This window comes from Labeo rohita, chromosome 17 (assembly GCF_022985175.1).
Source record: "Labeo rohita strain BAU-BD-2019 chromosome 17, IGBB_LRoh.1.0, whole genome shotgun sequence".
In the NCBI taxonomy this organism is placed as follows: Eukaryota; Metazoa; Chordata; class Actinopteri; order Cypriniformes; family Cyprinidae; genus Labeo; species Labeo rohita.
This window is the reverse complement of record NC_066885.1, coordinates 23,075,342-23,095,968: the sequence shown is the minus strand read 5'-3', so window position 1 is coordinate 23,095,968 and position 20,627 is coordinate 23,075,342. Positions and strand designations below refer to the sequence as shown.

The 20,627-nt window shown below is 31.0% G+C and overlaps 1 protein-coding gene across 4 annotated transcripts in view; it reads right to left on the bottom strand.

Annotated features, from left to right (window-relative positions):
- The window catches only part of asap2a (ArfGAP with SH3 domain, ankyrin repeat and PH domain 2a), an 85,194-nt gene that overhangs the window by 2,630 nt on the left and 61,937 nt on the right, over positions 1–20,627 (bottom strand). For 2 of the 4 annotated variants that reach the window (XM_051132627.1, XM_051132628.1), the window contains 16 exons: positions 17,736–17,823; positions 14,912–14,960; positions 14,169–14,335; positions 12,244–12,377; positions 11,739–11,833; positions 11,468–11,657; positions 9,392–9,477; positions 9,034–9,149; positions 8,459–8,526; positions 8,245–8,352; positions 6,541–6,769; positions 4,310–4,456; positions 1,829–1,949; positions 1,360–1,445; positions 1,196–1,275; positions 986–1,099 (listed from right to left, as the gene is read on the bottom strand). In XM_051132627.1, coding sequence (XP_050988584.1) covers positions 986–1,099; positions 1,196–1,275; positions 1,360–1,445; positions 1,829–1,949; positions 4,310–4,456; positions 6,541–6,769; positions 8,245–8,352; positions 8,459–8,526; positions 9,034–9,149; positions 9,392–9,477; positions 11,468–11,657; positions 11,739–11,833; positions 12,244–12,377; positions 14,169–14,335; positions 14,912–14,960; positions 17,736–17,823 — 1,878 coding nt within the window. The remainder of the gene's footprint in view (positions 1–985; positions 1,100–1,195; positions 1,276–1,359; positions 1,446–1,828; positions 1,950–4,309; positions 4,457–6,540; positions 6,770–8,244; positions 8,353–8,458; positions 8,527–9,033; positions 9,150–9,391; positions 9,478–11,467; positions 11,658–11,738; positions 11,834–12,243; positions 12,378–14,168; positions 14,336–14,911; positions 14,961–17,735; positions 17,824–20,627) is intronic. The other 2 variants (XM_051132629.1, XM_051132630.1) reach the window with 1 other exon arrangement.

Below are 20,627 nucleotides of genomic sequence, written 5' to 3'. Positions count from 1 at the left end.
TATGCACACAGTGGTGTGTTAAAATGTGTTTTTGTATAGTACAGTATAGTATAGTATAGTATAGCATATAAATAATACTATTGTGTGTTAAGAGGCCAAAATGTCTTTTTGAAAATATATATATACATATATTAAAAATAATTAAAAACAGCATATATATAAAATAATATGATAAGCTAAACAGACTAATAAAACTGACAAAAAAAGATGACAAAATTAATTCAAACAAACCAAAAAAATCTAAAAGAGAATATAAAATGATATTCAAAATATTCATAAATACTATAACAGTATATAAATAAATACTATGCATACAGTGGTGTGTTATTATATATATACAAATATTAATAAATACTATAATAGTATATAAATAATACTAAAATAACACTGAATTTAACTTAGAAAAAAATGTTTTTTAAACACACAAAATTACTGTATCTATTTAAATATTATATTTATTGAGTATACTATATGCTTTTATCCACAAGAGGAACAAAGCAGATAAAAACTATTAAAGAGGCCTCTAATCTTGTTGCTAAGATTAGTTTCTTAGTGGAAGCTTTAAGATAGTCTCCATAAAATAAAAACAATCTCTCTAATTCATGCCTTTGTATATTTATTAACACTTGTCAAATATCAGGACGACAACAGTGAAGTGGAAATGCAGCTTGAACCCACTGAAGCACACTGATATGTAAATAGCACTGAAGTCACACAGGAGCACAGATTTGGGTTTTGGCCGTGCCGCTGATGAGCCTCTGTGGAGAATGAATAACTAAACACAACCAGTGGAAATGAAGGCGATTTGGTGGAAAACAAACAGCTGGGTCTGTATTCACCCAGAGACACTGAACAAGACCACGGCCCTCACACAGTTTATTTATTAACAACCAGCCAGTCACAGGAAGGGAAATATGGTCAACTAACTTTTCCTCTCTGGTTTTAATATCTGAAGGTGAGGTGCGTGTGAGGTCAGGATACTCACCCACCACTCTTGATCCTCCTCACCGTCCACCACGATCACCTCGCCCTCAGAGAACGTCAGCTCGTCTGGGTTATCAGCCACACAGTTATACATGGCCTTCACGCGCTTCGGCCTCTGGATACCAAACAAGAACATGTCAGTTAGTGTCATGCATGGCAAATATGTGTCTTTATATGGATGCCATTCCTATATGAATTGACTGGAATATACCAGGTAAGTTTTCCTGGGCATGTGTGTAGCAGGCAAAGTTTGAGCAGTGGTGTTTTGGGGTCCTCCAGGAACTTCTTTAGCTGAAAAACAGGAAATGACATAATTAGCACTGCATTTTCACTACAGCAATGGCCGCAAGCTTTATTAAAGCAACATCAACTTACAGTCAACATGGTTTCTCTGACATCTACCTGGTCTCTCGATGGATCCGGAGCGTATCAGTGTGCTTTTACTGAAGGTTTTGTCCGCGCTGCAAACAACAAGAACAGATGTGAGTGTTTTGTACGGTTTCTGGCTACGATATTTCGACTAAGGTCATGCTGGTAACGCCATTAGTAATCTGAGTGCCCTATTTGTCTGGTCCTCTGGCACTGTGTGCGTGAATGAGGACTTGAATAGGAATTAATGACCTGGTAAGCAGCATTTCCCTACAGGCGTTTTCCACCTCTGTGTTCAGATAAGGACACGCTCACCTTTTACTGAAATCAGGCGCGCCAAACGCTCTATAGAAAGTTCTATGCAAGGGCTAGAGGCGAGTCGTGGCTATATAATTTTTGTTTTTTTATGGCAGAGCTGTCAGAGTGAATATGTACACGTGTGTGCGTGTGGCCATGGGTTGTTTAATAGTCTGACCTTGTAGCCCGGTTGATGTTCTGACCAGGAGGCCCCTGTCCGGGTTTGGGTTGTATAGTCATGGCCTCCATCATACTGCCAGCTTTAACCACAGTAGGAGGAGCTCCACTGGGCACAAGAACTGCACAGAAAAACATCAAATAGCTGCCTTTACGTTCTTCACAAATACTTTTACAATATTTTTTTAATTTATTAGTAAAATAATACATTAAATGTTATACAAATAATTTTTTAATTTATTAGTAAAATAATAGCTTAGTTTAATAAATAATATTAAAATTATAATGAAAATATATATTTCAAATAATATATTTTAAAAAGAATATTAGATAATTAATAACATTAATAAATATTCAGCCCATTATATTAATTAATATTAAATAATATTAAAATAATGTAATTAATTTTTTAAATAATATATCCCATATCTTTATGTTCAATAAAGCTTAGTTTAATAAATAATATTAAAATATATTATACTTGTTTTAAGTAATATATCTTAAAATGAGGAATATCTCAAAAACAATATTATAACATTAATAACATTAATATTATATAAACATTTACATATTTACATATAAACATATATAAATATTGATACAAATATTAATATTAACATTAATAAATATCCAGCCCATTATATTAATTAATATTAAATAATATTAAAATAATGTAATTAATTTTTTAAATAATATATCTTAAAATTATAAATATATTTAAAAAACAATAATATAATATATTTTAAAAACAATATTGTATGATTAATAACATAACATAAATATTTTTTTTCTATTTTATTAAAATAGTGTATATGTATATATATATATATATATATATAAATCAGTATATTTTAAATGTTTTATTATTATTATTGTATTTTTTTAATAAATAGAATTATTTGCCTAATATATTAAAAATATTCCAATAATACAATACATTTTTAATAATATATCTTATGTATACTTTTAATAAATATTCACCCTATTTTATTAAACAATTTTAAAATAATTAATATTATGAAAATATATTTTATATATTTATAAAAATAAATATTTATATAAATATAATTTTAAAAAATTATATGATTAACATTATATAAAATACATGTATTATATATTTATAGCTGATTAAATGTATCTTAAATATGTATACATTTTCATTATTTTTAATAAACATTCAGCCTATTTTATTAAACAATATTAAATTATTTTTAATAATATATTTTTAAAATTATATTGTTTAATTAAAAACAATCTATAAAATTATTATTTATAATATGTTAATGTTTAGCTGATTAAATATTGTGAGCTAAACATAACTTAAATGTACTATTTTCAGTATATATATATAGCCAGATTTTGTTTTAGTTTTTTTATATGTATATATTTTCATTATTTTTAATAAATATTCAGTCTATTATATTAAATAATATTAAAATTATATAGTTTCATTGAAAATTTTTAATTAACATATTTTATTATATTATGTAATTAACCACATATAAAAATGTGTTATATATTTCTAGCTGATTAAACATTGTAGAGCTAAACGTAATTAGAATTTACTATTTTCTGTTTATATCTGTGTTCTATATATAGCCACATTTTAAGTTTTTTTTTTTAAAATATGTATATATTTTCATTATTTTTAATAAATATTCAGCCGTTTTGTGTGTTGTTTTTAAATGCTAAGAACATGTTTTATTTTGTTATTTGTTTGCAAATAAGAAAACCCAATAAAGTATAAACTGTAATAATAAAAACAGAAATCATCATAATTTTGTTATTATAATTAGTTTTAATATTTTATAAAATTGTATTACTTTTATATGGAAAATATAATTTCTTATTTCTAGATATTTCAAGTTTCCCCCTTTTTTCCATAGTTTATTTATAGTTAAATAAAAATATAGTGCTAAGCATAACTAGAATCATTTATATTCACCGTAATAAAAAGAATTAAATTAAACATTTTAAACAATTAAACATTGATATTAAATTCTTGTTGGCTTTTCTTATAGTCTTAAAAAATAGTTTTAAAACTGTTTTAACATCTCATGTTATTTCAAACTCTTTTTGACCCTGAATTAAGAGAATAAAAAGACTGATTTGATCATATGCTGATCTGTAAATCTCTGAACAGATGTGAAATGAACGAAAGACATTGAATTTTTGGGGGAAATCCAGCGTGGAGCCCAGCGTAGACCAGAATTTCTGAAACCTACTACCTGCCATTTGTTCATGAATATTAATATTAACATGAACGGACAGTTAAGTACAGTCCATTCGCTAAAGACACAATCTAATTAATATTCATGAGTTCAGACACTGCCATGACATCATGACATTACAAAAAGCTGATCCAGGATGAATCGAAGAACAATCCGGCCTTAATCTAAACCTCAACACAAAGCACCGCATGAAACCGAATGCTCGTCCTGGAGCAAATCTTCATCCACTCATTCATGTACAGCCAACTCACGGGACGTGGAAGTGCCCCGTAAGGGGGGCGCCGGAGGATGCATGTTGGGGGGGTCAGAAGAAGATCGCTGCCTGCCGCTCAGATCTAGGGAGCCAGGCTTCCAACCGGGAGATCCCTGAGCCATTCCAGCAAGAGCAGACGGCTGAACTGTGGGAAGGAGAGAGTCAGAATGGTCTACAGGACAGCGCTTCTATTTAGTAGATGACAAGAAAACTCTGCTATGCTTCTTTTTATGGACCCAGACCAGCAGAGCTCCATTATGCAGCTAATTTCATTAGTGTCTTAAAGAATACTGCTCATTGTGAAGTCTGTAACTGAGGATTGAGAGCAAAGATCTATGGGACTCGGTTCAAAGTCGCAACAGAGAGAGAAAAACATCCTGTTCTAACAGAGCAATCAGGTTTTAAATTCGGAGTTAAACTCTGACGGACATAAGGTTATAAGGTTAGCAGTCTCTTGTTTACTGGCATCTAGCTTATGTCATCTTAACAGACCTGTAAGGCCTCATAAACGGCGTTAGAAAGAGCGCAGCTGCACGTGACACCTGCTGCCGAGCGTTTGAGCTCAGAGCGGCTCCCTGTCCAGAGACTCTGGGAGCGCTCATATAGGTCAGCATCTTCACACGGCCGTTGCCATGGAGCTCTGCAGTGGAACTGGGTGAGGGTGAGAATTCAAGAACAGGTCAAATGAGATTTCTGCCTTTCCTGAGACCTGACATCCGTGAGGCTAAAAATACAGCAGCATATTGGGGCCTGAATGATAATCATAAAGGGTCAAACAGCCTTATTGACTATGCATTTATGTATGTTTGACTTACTGTAGCATTTAATCAGCCTTTTTGTATATTAGCACACTTCATAACAATTTTCTCAAATAACATGATCAAATACTATGAATATTATTGAAGCTAATCTTACAATGGACTAACTTCATTTTTTTTTTTTTTACTATTTCATTTTTTTTTTTTTTAAGTATTGGAGTTCAAATTTATGCTGAACATTCTGCATATTTTTTACACTTTTGTTGTATATGATTACATGATCTAACACATAAATTAACTAGTTTTATTTAAAGAGTTAAAGTAAAAAAAAATACCATGAATTAAATAATAACAGTAATAATAATAATAATATATTTACTGTTATAAATAACAAATTAATATAAATAATAAAAGTGATATTAATTATATTATTTATAAACTAATAATAATAATAACAACAATAATAATTATTATTGTTGTTGCTACATTATGCAACAATGGACTTTTTATTCATATTTTACTTTTATCAGGTAGTGTATATAATTAAATAATAGCAATTATAATAATAATAATTACATATACATAATAAGTGGTATATTTACTATTATGAATAAATAAATAAATAAATAATAATAGTGATATTTGCTATATAAACAATAATAATAAAATAATAAAGTATTATTATTATTATTATTATTATATTGTTGTTGTTGTTGCTGCTGCTATTTAATACATATTTTACATTAGACAACACTGGACTTTGTATTCATATTTTACTTTTGTCTGGTAGTGTATATGATTAAATGATTTAACACATCATTTAACTGATTGCATTAAAATAGTTAAAAACAATGAATTAAATAATAATAATAATAATAATAATATAAATGTGAATTATATATACATAATAATAGTGATATATTTACTATTATAAATAATAAATATAAATAATAACAGTAATATTAATTATATAAATAATAATTATATATGCATCATATTAGTGATATATTTACTAATTATGAAAAAATAAATATAAATAATAACAGTAATATTAATTATATAAATCATCAAAAATAAAATAACTAATAAAATAATAATAATAATAATAATAATAACAACTTAAAATGTAAAACTAAATTATTATTGTTGTTGTTACATTAGGCAGCACTGGACCTTTTATTCATATTTTTTTTTTTCTCAAACTGTATAGTTAGTACATGTGAATAACTAATATTAATCAGTTCTTATTTGTTTAATGATGCTGTAACAAGGACATGTTACAATGTAACCATTAGTTATATTAGTTATTACTTGGCTTTAATATTAATTAATAATTATATTCACTTTTATTCCATTTATTTGATTACAGTTTTTGAATTTCTTAGGTTTATTTTTGTAACTTTAAAGTAATAGAAGAGGCTGGTCTTTTTCTGGCCGCAGCCCATCATGAGCTGAATGAAATGTACAGTACCTAAATTTCGGGGTGGTAAAGGTGGAGCAGAGGTGGACAGGGTGACCGGTGAGTTGGTGTTGATGATGGTTCCATAGGTCTCATTGTTGACCAGGTTGGGAACGAACCGCGGCTTGTCTTTGACCATGTCTCGTGCGTCTCGTGCCAGGCTGGCTGGACTGGGCTGGAGGGAATTACTGCCCGGCGTGTAGCAGCTGATGGGCCTCTCGTCCCGCCGGTGAGGACTGGACTATAGACACAAGGGTCAAGGGTCATAAGTGGAAGTGGATAAACACACTGAATATTCACAAAAAAAAAAGGAAAAAAAAAAATTACATATTACATATAAAAAAAATGAAAAAAAAAAAAAATAAATAAAAAGGTAATTGCGAGTTTTTATCTCAATTCTGTTTCCTTGCAATTCGTTTACATTTTCCAACTGTGACTTTTTTTTTTCTCTCTCAGAATTGTGTAATACAAACTCCCAATTCTGACATTTTTTTCCCACAACTGTGATTTTTACATCTGGCAATTCTGTTTTTCTAATAATTGTGAGAAAAAAAACTAGTGATACAAACTAATGACAAATGAAGTAAGAATTCTGAGATAAAAACTTGCAAATGGCCAAATGCAAGATTGTATCTCACTATTTACTTTTTTTCCTTGCAATTGACTTTTTTCTTGCAATTCCGACTTTTTCCCCAGAATTGTGAGATAACATTTTTTTACAAACTCACAATTGTGAGAAACAAAGTCAGAATTCTGAGAAAAATACTTAAAATTCTGACTTTTTTCTTGCAATTCTGACTTTTTTTCCCTCAGAATTGTAAGATAAAAACTCGCAATTCTGATTTTTTCTCTCAATTCTGACTTCTTCTTACAAATGCGAGTTTCTATCTCACAATTAACTTTTTCTCTCAATTCTGATTTTTTTTCTCAGAATGACTTTTTTTTTTTTTTTACAAACTCGCAATTGTGAGAAATAAAGTCAGAATTCTTAGATAAAAACTCAAAAATTCTGACTTTTTTTTTCTCAGAAATGCAATGCTGACAAGTTTGTATCTTGCAATTGACCTTCTCACAATTCTGAATTTTCTTTCAGACTTGTGAGATAAAAACTCAAATTATGACTTTTTTTCTCGCAACTGCGAGTTATAAAGTCCAATTCTGAGGAGAAAAAAAAAGACTAATATTTTCTCATAATTGACGTTTCATCTCAGAATTCTGATTTAATAACACAATTGCATGTTCTGACTTTATTTCTCAAAATTGCATATTTATTTGTCAGAATTAAAAGTTTATATCTCACAATTCTGAGAAACAAAGTCAGAACTGCGAGATGTAAAAAACTCTGAATTGTGAGATACAAAGTTGGCAATTACCTTTTAATTTTTTATTCAGTGGTGGAAACAGACTTTCATAATAGTGAAGATTTAAAATGCTTATTTGTTTACATCAGTCAGTGTTGTTGAAATTCTATGTGTGTTTTAGTAAAAATATATTTAGGTAAATGATGCTCGTATACTATTGGTACATTAGGGCATATTTATTAAAATACAAATTAAAATATTATTCTGTTTGACTAAACTGTTGAACCCTTTTAAGTTAAATAATTACGTATTAAATATTACACACAGTAATATCCACACAGTTTAAATAAGGCATAATCTATAAATATCTACACATATGCACATTTTTCTCTGAAGTCTCTGAGTTGGTTCTCACCTTCTCATCCAGATCTTCATCACTCTCATCCAGGTCTTCATGCTGAAGTCTCCACTCGTACTCCACGTGCACATGAGCGTTGAACTTCCCTGCAAGTGCCTGGTTCAGCTAAAAGATCAACACACATACCATAAACCATCAGTTCTCTGCAGTTAGGCTAGATATCGCTCATATTATTCTACAATAATGTTGTATGTATGATAGGACGGCTCACCAGTTCCTCACACTGCAGGTGTTTGAGTCGCCTGGCGATGTCCAGCGGCGTCTCACCAGCCTCATTAGCTAAAACGCACACACAGAAACACATTTGAAGAGGCGGATACAAGCCTGGATGAATAAGGACGTCCTTCGCATTTTCCCACCACATTCTGTACTCTTGGCTTCCTGTACTGAATTTTATTTTACAGACAAGACAAAGCCAAGTCTATCCAGACAGCTTGTTCACAATAGACGCTGGCAGGGATCTGAGAGAGGAGATTCCCTGGCACAGATTCATCCTCCCACATACATACACAAGCCGAACCGCATGTGTATCTTTACTTCCTATTGTTGGTGGACAGATTGTTAATAGCAGGACAGCAACAGAATTACAAACACACGCTACGCTAACTTCTTCTCCCAGCAGTCAAAATAAGTACATGTTGTGAGAACATCCTGAAAAGTGGCACCAGACTAAACAAGGAGTCTCAGTATCCTTGAAGACATCATGAAAGGGAAAATGTCAATATGTCACACCCAAACTTCCTGTTTCAGCAGGGACTACGTCAGGAGATTTCATTCGCTGCATACCGATGTCTATAGAGGCTTTTCCTCTCAGCAGCAGTTTGAGACACTCGCTGTTGTCCGTCAGGCAGCAGTAATGCAGCGCTGTGCTTCCTTTAGACGTTTGCTTATCCAGGTTTAAACTGCGGGGACAAACAAACACAATTTTGCCTATTTAGAAAACATTCAATCTCAATTTTCCATTCCATTCCCGCCACAGGACTCTTTAACCTTCAAAACCACTGCTTTTAAATAGCTATGCTCAAAAAAGCTGTTCATTCAGATTTAGTTGTGGGGGAGCTTCGGTCAGCACTTGGTCAGCAAACAAGGGAAATAAACATGGGAAAGGTGTTTTCCACCCTCCGCTCGGCTGTCTGGGTCTTGCCTGTTCTGGGTGAGGAAGTCGACGATGTGAAGGGAGGTTCTGTCCACCAGTCTCACAGCCAGATGAAGGGCTGTCTCACCTTGTTCCTACCACAGAAAACCAAACAAGGAACAAACAAACAAACAACATGACATGTTTAGACTCTTACTGTTTGGTTACTATTTGGGTTTGTGCATGAGAGCTACTCAGACCATGATATTTCGGACATACAGTATGTGGATTAACCATGAGTATTTAAGTACACAACACTATGTAACCGTTCACAGAAGTGTTGTCTGTTCGGTTTTATTAAATGTCATGTATTGAATTTATGCAATTTAATAAGGGGAAAAATACTGTTTTTTAATATCACTTAAATCATTATAATAATATCCTAATAATATTACATAATTCATAATAAATAGTTATGGGTCAGATTTAAACAGTATGTTATCTATCTATCTATCTATCATCTGTTGGTCTCTCTCTATATAAATAAGAGAAATACGTAGGAATATTTGTACTTGAATTTAATTTTCTAAGTAAAAATCGCCATTTAAAACATTTAACATAAAACAAATAAATTATACTTTTAGGTGATATTCAAATAAAAATATAATTTTTATAAAAAAAAACAAGAAAAATTAAATTATTTTTATTTAAACTTCACACACACATTTGATAATTTAATTATTATTGTGTTTTTAAATTATAATTTATTATAATTATAATAATAATAACTATTATTATTATTATCATTATTATTGGGAAAATATATATCTTCTTTTCCTGTGATTTATACAATGTTACATTTATTTTAAATGTATTTAATTTATTGTCTTAAGTGATGTTTTTTATAACAACAATAATAAATAATTCTTATTATAAAAGAAAACTAATTAAATTATGTATTTAAGTTAAAAAAAAGTGTTTTTAAATAACATTACTATTATTATTATTATTATTATTATTATTAATAAAAACACACTAATAATTAAATTACTTTTATTAGAACTTCATTATTATTATTATTATTATTATTATTGGGAAATGTATATCTTTTTTTCCTGTGATTTATACAATGTTACATTTATTTTAAATGTATTTAATTTATAGTCTTAAGTGATGTTTTTTATAACAACAATAATAAATTATTCTTATTATTAAAAAAAAAACGCATTAAATTATGTATTTAAGTAAAAAAATATAGTTTTTAAATAACATTATTATTATTATTAATAAAATTACTTTTATTACAACTTCATTATTATTATTACTATTATTATTATTATTATTATTATTATGGGGAAAATATATATCTTCTTTTCCTGTGATTTATACAATGTCACATTTATTTAAAATGTATTTGATTTATACTTTTATTTGATGTTTTTATAACAAAAAATTATTGTTATTATTTTAAAAAAACACTAATTATTAACTTATGTATTTATGAAGTTAAAAAAATAATTTAATTATTAGTGTTTTTAAATAACTTATTAGCATTACTATTATTATTATTATTATTAAAAACACACTAATAATTAAATCATTTTTATTACAACTTTTACATTACTTTTTATTACAGCATTATTATTAGTAGTAGTAGTATTGGAAAAATATATATCTTCTTTCCCTGTAATTTATACAATTACATATTAATACATATTAAAAACACACTAATAATTAAATTATTTTAATAAGAACTTCATTATTATTATTAATATTATTATAATTATTATTGGGAAAGTAAATCATTTTACATTTATTTAATATTTTTAAGTGAATTTTATTATTATTATTGTTATTATTAAAAACACTAATAATTATAGTACTTGTTTTCACAATAAGTAAATATTTTATATATAGATAGATATAGATATATAGCATAGATATATATAAATAAACTTCAAATTAAATAAAAAAATAATTATTAGTGTTTTTTAATAATAATAATAATAATAATAACAACAACAATAACAATAACTAATAATAATAATTAAATAATTAAATAATTTTTATTTGAGCTTCAAATTGAATTAAATTCACAAGTGAATAACTCTTTCCAGTCCAAGGTGAGATGGGAAAAACACTCACATGGCCATTAGCCAGAGGAATGGGCTCCATGAGGTCCACACCCTCAGCGTAGACCTGGATGAGAGAGAAAATATCCCGGGCCTTCACAGCGTCACAGAGCGTGTGCAGTTTGGACAGCGCGTCAGGACACTTCTTTCGAGCAAAGCGCTTCTCTGTGTATTTGGCCATGATGAAGTCTTTCCTCGCCTGCCTGTGTCATTAAAGGGTATTAAGTAAATATAACGATACAATATAAATTTGTATAATGATATAATGACAGATTTTGGCTTACATGTCACTGGTTGGATTTGGTTTGATCACATCTTCTGCTGTCAGACAAGCTTCCATGATCTCATTAAACCCAGCGTTCCCCACGTTCTTGGCCAGCTAAACACCACAACACAAACACATGCATAACATCAACAATGGTGCAAAACTAATTGCATTTATTTAGGGTCATTTGATCTGTTTTGCTACTTCATAATATCCCAGTCAGCCCAACAATGTATCTTGGCATTTAATCAGAGACGCGAGCCTTTCTCACTGTGGCTAACAGTTCTGCAGTCTTGTGTAATTACTTTAATGATCCTAAATTGCTGGCCAAAAATGCTTTGGGCTGAAATCATGCATGTGGAACGGCTCCCAAAGAGCCCAAGCGATTTGAGCAAACCCTATGAAAATTTCAAGCATGAAGGGCGAATCAAAAGAGTCCAGTGCAAACCAAATAAATAAAGTTAATGTGAGTGCTAGGGAATCTGTGGAGATGCACTCTGTGAAATCGAAGATCAAACACGAACCAAGAGCTCTGAGGTGCTGAGAACATCTAGTGTTAGTGACTGGATTCTGGAGTAGTGAACGCCCAGCTCCCGGTGGATCCCTGAACATTCGATACACGTCAGGATGCCCAGGTTGGTGGAGAGCCACGTGGGGCCTGAGGGAGAATGAGAGAGGACAAATGCGTAAACAACTAGAATCGAGAATGTGTAACAGCACTTCATTACAAAAGATGAAACAGCTTGTCCTCATTCCCACAATGCACATCAAGTAGAGTTTTATGATCAATTACGCAAACTGCTGGAGCTAGCAGTTAGTGCGAATGCTTTAAAATCTGAATCGAGCTCGCAAAGTTTCTTGATCCAAAAAATATTTTGGGAAGAAATAAATAAATACAGTATATAATAAGAATAATAATAATAAGAAAAATAAAAAAATAATCATAATAACAAATATTAAATAAATGTTATTGGTATTGTCACTACTGTATTACAGTAATATTTAATTTAATTATTATTATTTCATTTAATTATTTATTAATAATACTAATAATAAACGTTAAATAAATGAATGTTATTATTGTATTATATTTAATAATAATAATAATAATATATTTATTTATATATTTATATTTCGTATTATATTATCGTATTATATTTAACAAGTTAATTAAATTATATAATTACTTTGCTGTTTTAATTACTATTTAATAATAATAATAATAATAGTAAATGTTTATTATTATCATCATTATTAAATTGCATTATATTTAATAGATTTAACAATAATACAAATTCATTAAATTATACAATTATTTATTTTATGTATTCATTATTATTATTATTATTATTATTATATTTATTAATTATAATAAATGCTATAATTTCATTATGTGGAATACACTGAATTATATAATAATAATAATAAATAAATAATCCTGTAATTAAATGATCCTCTTGTTTATTATTATTATTATTATTAATCAAATATATAATTGCATTATATTAAATACATAAAATGATATAATAATAGAAATAATGCTAATAATCATCGTCATTATTATTATAATTATCATTATTATTATTATATCCTTGTATGGCATTGATGTATTCTTTATATTTTTATAATAATAATAATAATAATAATAATAATAAAACTTGTTATAATTTCATTATATTGAATCGATTAAATTATAACTGTTCTACTATTATTCTATTATTATATAATTATTATTAATGTTGTTATCATCATCATTACTGTAAAACATTATTATATTTTATTTACAAAAAATAAAAAAATATTTAAAAAAAATTAAGAATATTAAATGAATATATTAAATGTTTTTGTTATCATCATTAATCAAATTGCATTATATTTAATAGATTAAATAATAATAAATACATGTTACAATACTATTTTACAAATTCATTAAATTGATATTTCATTGATGTATTTGTTATTATTACTACTTTTATTAATACATGTTAGAATATCATTTAAAAAAAAAAATTATATAATAATAATTATTATTATTATTATTAACAAATGTAATTATTGCATCATTATTGTATAATATTACAATACATTACAAGTATTTGATTAATTATAACAACAATAATAACAACATGTTACAATACTTTTTTACAAATTCATAAAATTGTTTAATAATAATAACAACAACAACTGTTGTTACAATTTCATTACATTGAATATAATTGACTATAATTGACGGTTGTTTTTTGTTATTGTTTTGACATGCTGGGTGTTGTCACTCAACAAGCACCTGACTGGTCCAAACAGAGCAGCCTATGCAAATTCAATTCTATTATAACCAAGTTCCTTTACTACCAGCTTCCACTTTGTTCTTCCTGTGAGCCCATTCAAAACAGCCCCACCTCCCTCTTTCTTTCTCCACTTCCTTCTTCCTGTCAGTTTCCAGGTCACTCACCGGGAGCTCCACAGTCACAGCAGACGTCGTTACCCGCCATCCGCTTGACCTCACCCAGGATGGCCTTAGTCAGCTCCTGCACAATGTTGTTCTCGCCAACATGCTGGTCGCCCTTAAAGGCGTTGTTGAGCGCCTCCTCCTTGCTGTTCTGCAGCACTGAGATCCATCTGACAAGAGATGCATAGAGATCAGAAGGAATAAGAAATAGACAGCACTGATCCTACTTACTGTAAAAGCTTTTACAGCACTGTAGGGAATCAAAGCAGGGGAAGAAACTAACTGTAGTTAGTTCAACGACAGTCAACCCAGTCTCAAAACAGCAGTTCACTACACTGTAAGCTAAATGTGGCTAACTATGTTGAAGTTATTGAAGGGGAAACCATTTTATTAATGATCACTGATTATCCACAATCATCCATCAATATATAAATACAGATAATTTTACACTAATAACATAACTACTATTTTACTACAAAAAAAGAAGTAAAATGCTTTGCAGGGAGTTTAAGGAACACAAACGAATGATGATTCAAATCAGTGAATCATTTTTTAAGTCTGATAAAATCAATCCAATTATCCAAGTCTAGTTTAATTACTTACTTGTTGGGGAAAAACAGCTAGTTACTGGAAAAGCTACAGGATTTTGTTACTTTCAGTTAGTTATTCCCTAAAACTGTTGGGAATGTCCCTATGACAGGCTTCTTTTGAAAAGGGAACAGGGACGCACAGACAAACACACTCACATTTGACACTCTGGCTCATCCTCTGCCTGGAAATGATACGTTCTGTCATCTGAGAGAGAAAGAAGAACAGAAAGACTGTGTTGGATGAAAGGACACATAGATCTTGGAGAAAACACGTAAACGTTTGACAATAATAGATCTGTTCCGAGTCCTATATTTTGAGGACAATACACTCTATTAAAAAGACAGGGCATCATAAGCTAAACAACTGAGGATGACACACTACCAGATTTTCAAGTCAGAATCTGTGCCCATAATTGCACAACATTCTGTGAAATTTATTAACTCAAATCTACAGATTGGCTATGACTAATAGCAACTAGCGTTGACTTGTTTAAAATGCAAATCAAAACAAAAGCTGTGTAGTGTTTTCTAGCCTTGAGTAACAGTGACTTTCAGATGGGTTTGAAACATACGAACAAACAAAAAAAAGCAGACACGACCCAAATATTGCTAAATTTCTATCTTTATTAGTATTACATTACCTGATGCACTATATAGGCAGTGCATCATAATAAATGTTGCCACAGGCCTTTTCAGTTGCCCTGGCAACTTTGATCTAACTTAACTTATATCATAATTTGTCTTATGGAACTTAGTTACTTAGAACTAAGTAGTTATTGTGTTGTTGTTATTATAATTATCATTATTATATACTATTATAGTATTTATTAATATTTGAAAAATTAGATTGATAGATTTTTTAAATATTTTTATTTTAGCTTAATTTATAATTAAAATATATAATTATATTTTATATTACATATTTAATTTAATATTTCTATTCCGTTTTAATTTATTTTTATTTCAGTTTTAGTAATTTTAGTACTTATTTCTGTAAAAAAAAAAATATTTTTCAGATTTACACTACCAGTCAAAGGAGTTTTAATATTTTTAAAGTGTCTTCTGCTCACCAAGCGTGCATTTATTTGATCCAAAGTACAGCAAAAACAGTAACATTTTGAAATATTTTTACTATTTTAAATAACTTTTCAATTTAAATATATTTTAAAATGTAATTTATTCCTGTGATTTCAAAGCTAAATTTTAGCATCATTACTCCGGTCTTCAGTATCACATGATCCTTCAGAAATTACTCCAATATTCTGATTTGTTGCTAAAAAAAATATATTTATTTATTTATTTATTTATGTATTTATGTATGTATGTATGTATGTATGTATGTATGTATGTATGTATGATTATGTTGAAAACAGCCAAGTAATTTTTTTTCAGGTTTCTTTGATGAATAGAAAGTTCAGAAGAACAGCATTTAGCTGAAATAGAAATCTTTCGTAACATTTTAAATGTCTTTATTGTCACTTTTGATCAACTTAATAAAAGTATTAATTTCTTCAAAAAAAAAAAAATAAAAAAAAAAAAAATAAAATAAAATAATAATAATAATAATAATAAATATATAATGTTATATAATGTTATATAATGTTAAATATGATGTTACGAAAGCTTTTTTTTATTTTAAATAAATGCTGATATTTGGATCTTTCTATTCATCAAAGAATCCTGAAAAAAAATTTACTCAACTGTTTTAAACATTGATAATAATAACAACAATAAAAATGTTTCCTGAACAGCATATTAGAATGATTTCTAAAGAATCATGTCACACTGAAGACTGGAGTAATGATGCTGAAAATATAGCTTTGATCACAGAAAATATATTCAAATAGAAAGGAGTTATTTCATATTATTGCTTTTGCTGTATTTGGATCAAATAAATGCAGGTTTGGTGAGCAGACGAGACTTCTTAAAAAAAAAACAACAACATTAAAAATCTTGTGTATTTTTGCTGTTTTATTGTGTTTATTATGATAGGACAGTGTAGAGCAGACAGGAAGCGAAGTGAGAGAGAGAGAGAGGGGGGATGGGATAGGGAAGGTCCTCAATCTGGGATTCGAACTTGGGACGTAGCGCAACAATGCCATATGTTGCGCACTGATCTACAAGACTATCTGTGCCGACTAATATTTTAATTCTAATATATCTAAGTTTAAGTATTTTTATTTTCTTTTATTTCAGCTTTATATCAAATGATGAAAATTATAATAATGGCTTTAGTTCACAATAACACCACTGATATTCTGATGAATAATGTTGTGCTGGTTAACGGAGGGGAATATTTGCATTTCCCTCACAAGAGTGACAGTGTGACAATCCAGTCGGAATGAGGAAGACTGGAAAAAACCTAAGAGGATGGGACTGGCAAGATAAGCTCAAATACTCCCACTCATGGAGGGACACGTAAAACTGAACTTGTTTTTTTCTCTGGCATTAGTTTCCTGTGGTTAGATGAGATGTTAAAGGAAGCGCAGGAACATGGGAGAAAATCCCTCAGCCAGGGCCAGTGTTTCCTCAGTCACTACTTCCTCACAGATATCAACAACAACACTCTGTTACACTGTAGCCTTGAAGGTTAAATCGAAACTGTACAAGCCACAGAACAGCAAGGTTCTATACTATATAGAGCCTTGTAGTTATACAGTATATAAACAAACTCATATTTTTTGTATGATACTTTCAAATGTTTTAATTGGACTAATTTACTCATTTTAATTTTTTTATCAGATAATTTAAAAGATCAAAAATAGACTTACAGTTGGTTGATTAGGATCTTAATTAAGATCAACCTCAAAAACAACAACGTTCAATTTCGTTCTCTTTTTTTCCTGTTCCTGCTCTAATATTTTGTTCTCAATGTTCTCAGTTACATTTTTAGCAGCCAGGCTTTAATTAAGTTTTACAGAGCTCCCATATCAGATTTATAAATGTGTGTGTGAAGTAACGGTGACGGGTGTAACCGTACGGGAGATGAGGTCAAAACTTTTCTTCTCCTCTGGGTTGTGCTTCACTTGACAGGTGAGAAGATTGAGTTTGGCAGGAGGTCTGTTAGCCTGAGACATAGAGAAACAGAAGAAAAGAGGAAGAAGAGAGAGAATGACAGTTACACTCATCTCAACTTAAAAAATAAAACCCACAAAACCAAGAACATTTACAGGCCATATTTCTTTCTTTACTGACTTTATGCAACATATAACTTTTCTTTCTCTTCATGAGATTCTCTGACTGCCTATATTTCAAAAAACCTCTACAAATCCCTTTATAAATGTTAATGTACAGTGGAGATCAAAATCAAGAGAACAACCTAAAATTTCCTACATTTCAAGGTCACTGCTTAGTCCAAACCCTATTTAACTGGCAGCATTCCTCCAATTTTCACTGAGATTGCAAGATGGTGGGCCACTCTAAGATGACTGAAACCCTACAACAGGAGGTTGTCCAGATAAAGTTTAATAGGGATGACACTTTTAGCCAATACAAGAGAAATCGGTCATTCCAAATCTATGATTTCTCAAATATTCCAGGTTTACATTGACACTAATTCCCTCAAAAAGGCTGGTTGTCCACGTAAGACAAATGCACAAGAAGACAGAATAATGCAGAGGCTTTTAATAGTGAATCGGTTCAGCGCTGCAGCTGGAATTGCTTGCCAGTTCAGTGCTCAACAGGGTAAGGATCTGTCCCGGGACATTTAAGAAAAGTCGGACGGAAAGCGCACTCTGCAGTGATCCAAACCCTGATCAGAGAGAATCAAAAGGCTAGGCTCACCTTTGCTGAAAAGCATGTTGTGTGGAGAGAATAGAACTGGATCAAAGTTTACTTTAAAGTTAAATTTATTTGGCTCTGATGGGAAATATTTTGTCGGGCCAAAAGCGTGCATGCTAGTGTATGCCAGGGCCAGTCGGTAGGTCTCCCAGAGGTCTAATTTTGCCCCAAGTTTGGAGGAGTTTGCCCCCGTTTCGACTTTTCAACTATGGGGGGCCGTAGCTCTGCTCCCCGGGGGTATATCAACTCGGGGGTGGTGGCGTCGGAGAGGGGCAGAGTTTCGAGTCTCTAGGCCTTGGCATTCCGGTTCGAGCTTGGGTCAAACTTCCACCCCCCTCAAGGTGCCTTCCCAAGCTGGCTAGCATCTGGGGATCCTCGGGGTCCAGTAGTCAACGTTTTAGCTTTTGACGAATTTTCATTGAGATCCGTAGGGGTCCCCAGGGCCTACCCTAAGCGAACACCCCTAGTTTCCACTGTCACCTCCGGGGCTTGATTGTGCCTCATCGGGGCTTTCTCGGGGCCAACGGCCAGGATTTTTTGGCCAGCCAAAAACCTTTGGCCAAAGCAAGCCAGCTCAAGCTTGAGGAGTGGTTATGAACAAAGGCAGAGTTTCTCTGCGTTTGGCGAGCGTCAGCGCTGCATGGTAAATACGACCGCTTGAAGAAATCAGAAATCATATAGGCTATCACAATTGTGTATTCATTTAGTTACATATTTTATCTGTCAGTAAGTTTCGTTTCTTCATACCTGCCTGTCCGAAGTTCATATTTAGCTCCATGTATATTATAAAAATATATCATAATAATAGTTTTAGTTCGGGATCTCACGGTCGTATTTATGATTGAAAAACGATAGAAATTATCATTCTTTCTAAATGTGATGTACAGTATAGGCTACCACTTTATTGACTAATTTTCAGTTCTGACAAATAATTCATTATGATCAATGTTTTACAATAAGAAGTGATCACTTAAGACTGATCATAGTCTGTGCTTCTCAAATCATCACAACTTGCCTAAAATAAAATCAACAGATATAAAACAGTTCAAGTATAAAACAATGTTATGAACGTTAAACCTAGATAAATGTGTGCTATTAGGTGCATCTCCAATCATTTGTGCGGAGAGTGGAAGCTGAAGCACGCTTTGCAGAACATGGAGGCTCCAGCACAACCACTTGCATTTTTTCAGTGGAAACAATTTAACATATTCCATCATTTTTGCTCATAAAGGTAAGAGTAATACATCATTCTGAACTATAAAGGGTCTACTTTTATTTGTGTGCACTCACAATATCAACAAAACGTTAATGGTGCTTTTATAAAATAAAGAAAACAAACATGATGCACTTTCTGTCGTCTCAAGAGGAGCGCTCTACAAAAAATTATTGAAACTCAGCGAATACATACCTCACAGACATGATAAGCTTTAAAATGATTACTTAACAAAATAAAACAAAACAAAAACAAAAAACTCTTTCCTTACGTAATCTGCAAACACGCTTTTCTCTCTAAAGGCACGTCCAAAGAGGAGATGGCGAGTCAGGATCGGCAACTTCATCCTAGTGACGCTGACTCAGAAAATCCTAGCCTGGCCCGTGTCTGAACTATGACATGAAAACTGGCCCGAAGCCCGGCCCTAGGGGCGTAAAAAAGTCAGGGCCCGTCAGGCTTGTGCTAAAATGCAGGGCTCTACTGCAAGCATCTCCCAATCAACCTGCAATTTCCATGCACGACAATGTCCCTGTCCCACTGCAAAACAGATAAAGCAGTTCCTTGAAGCTAAGAACACTGAAATAATGAAACGGCTGTGCCAGAGTTCTTATCTAAACCTCATTAAAAATCTCTGGAAAATACTTGTCCATAAAGTCATTGATAAGAAACTCACTACAGTTATCAACCTATGAAAGAGAGTGGAAGGGGACCAAGATCACACCAGCATAAGCGCAGTGTAAGAAACTAGTGATGTCCTGCAGCCCTAGATGTGCTAAAGTCATTTAAAGCAAGAGCCTCTAGACTTCCTACATTTCTGACAGCTGTAACCCTCCAAAATTGTAGTTGTAATCTTCTTTTGTGCTACAGTGGTTAGTGTTC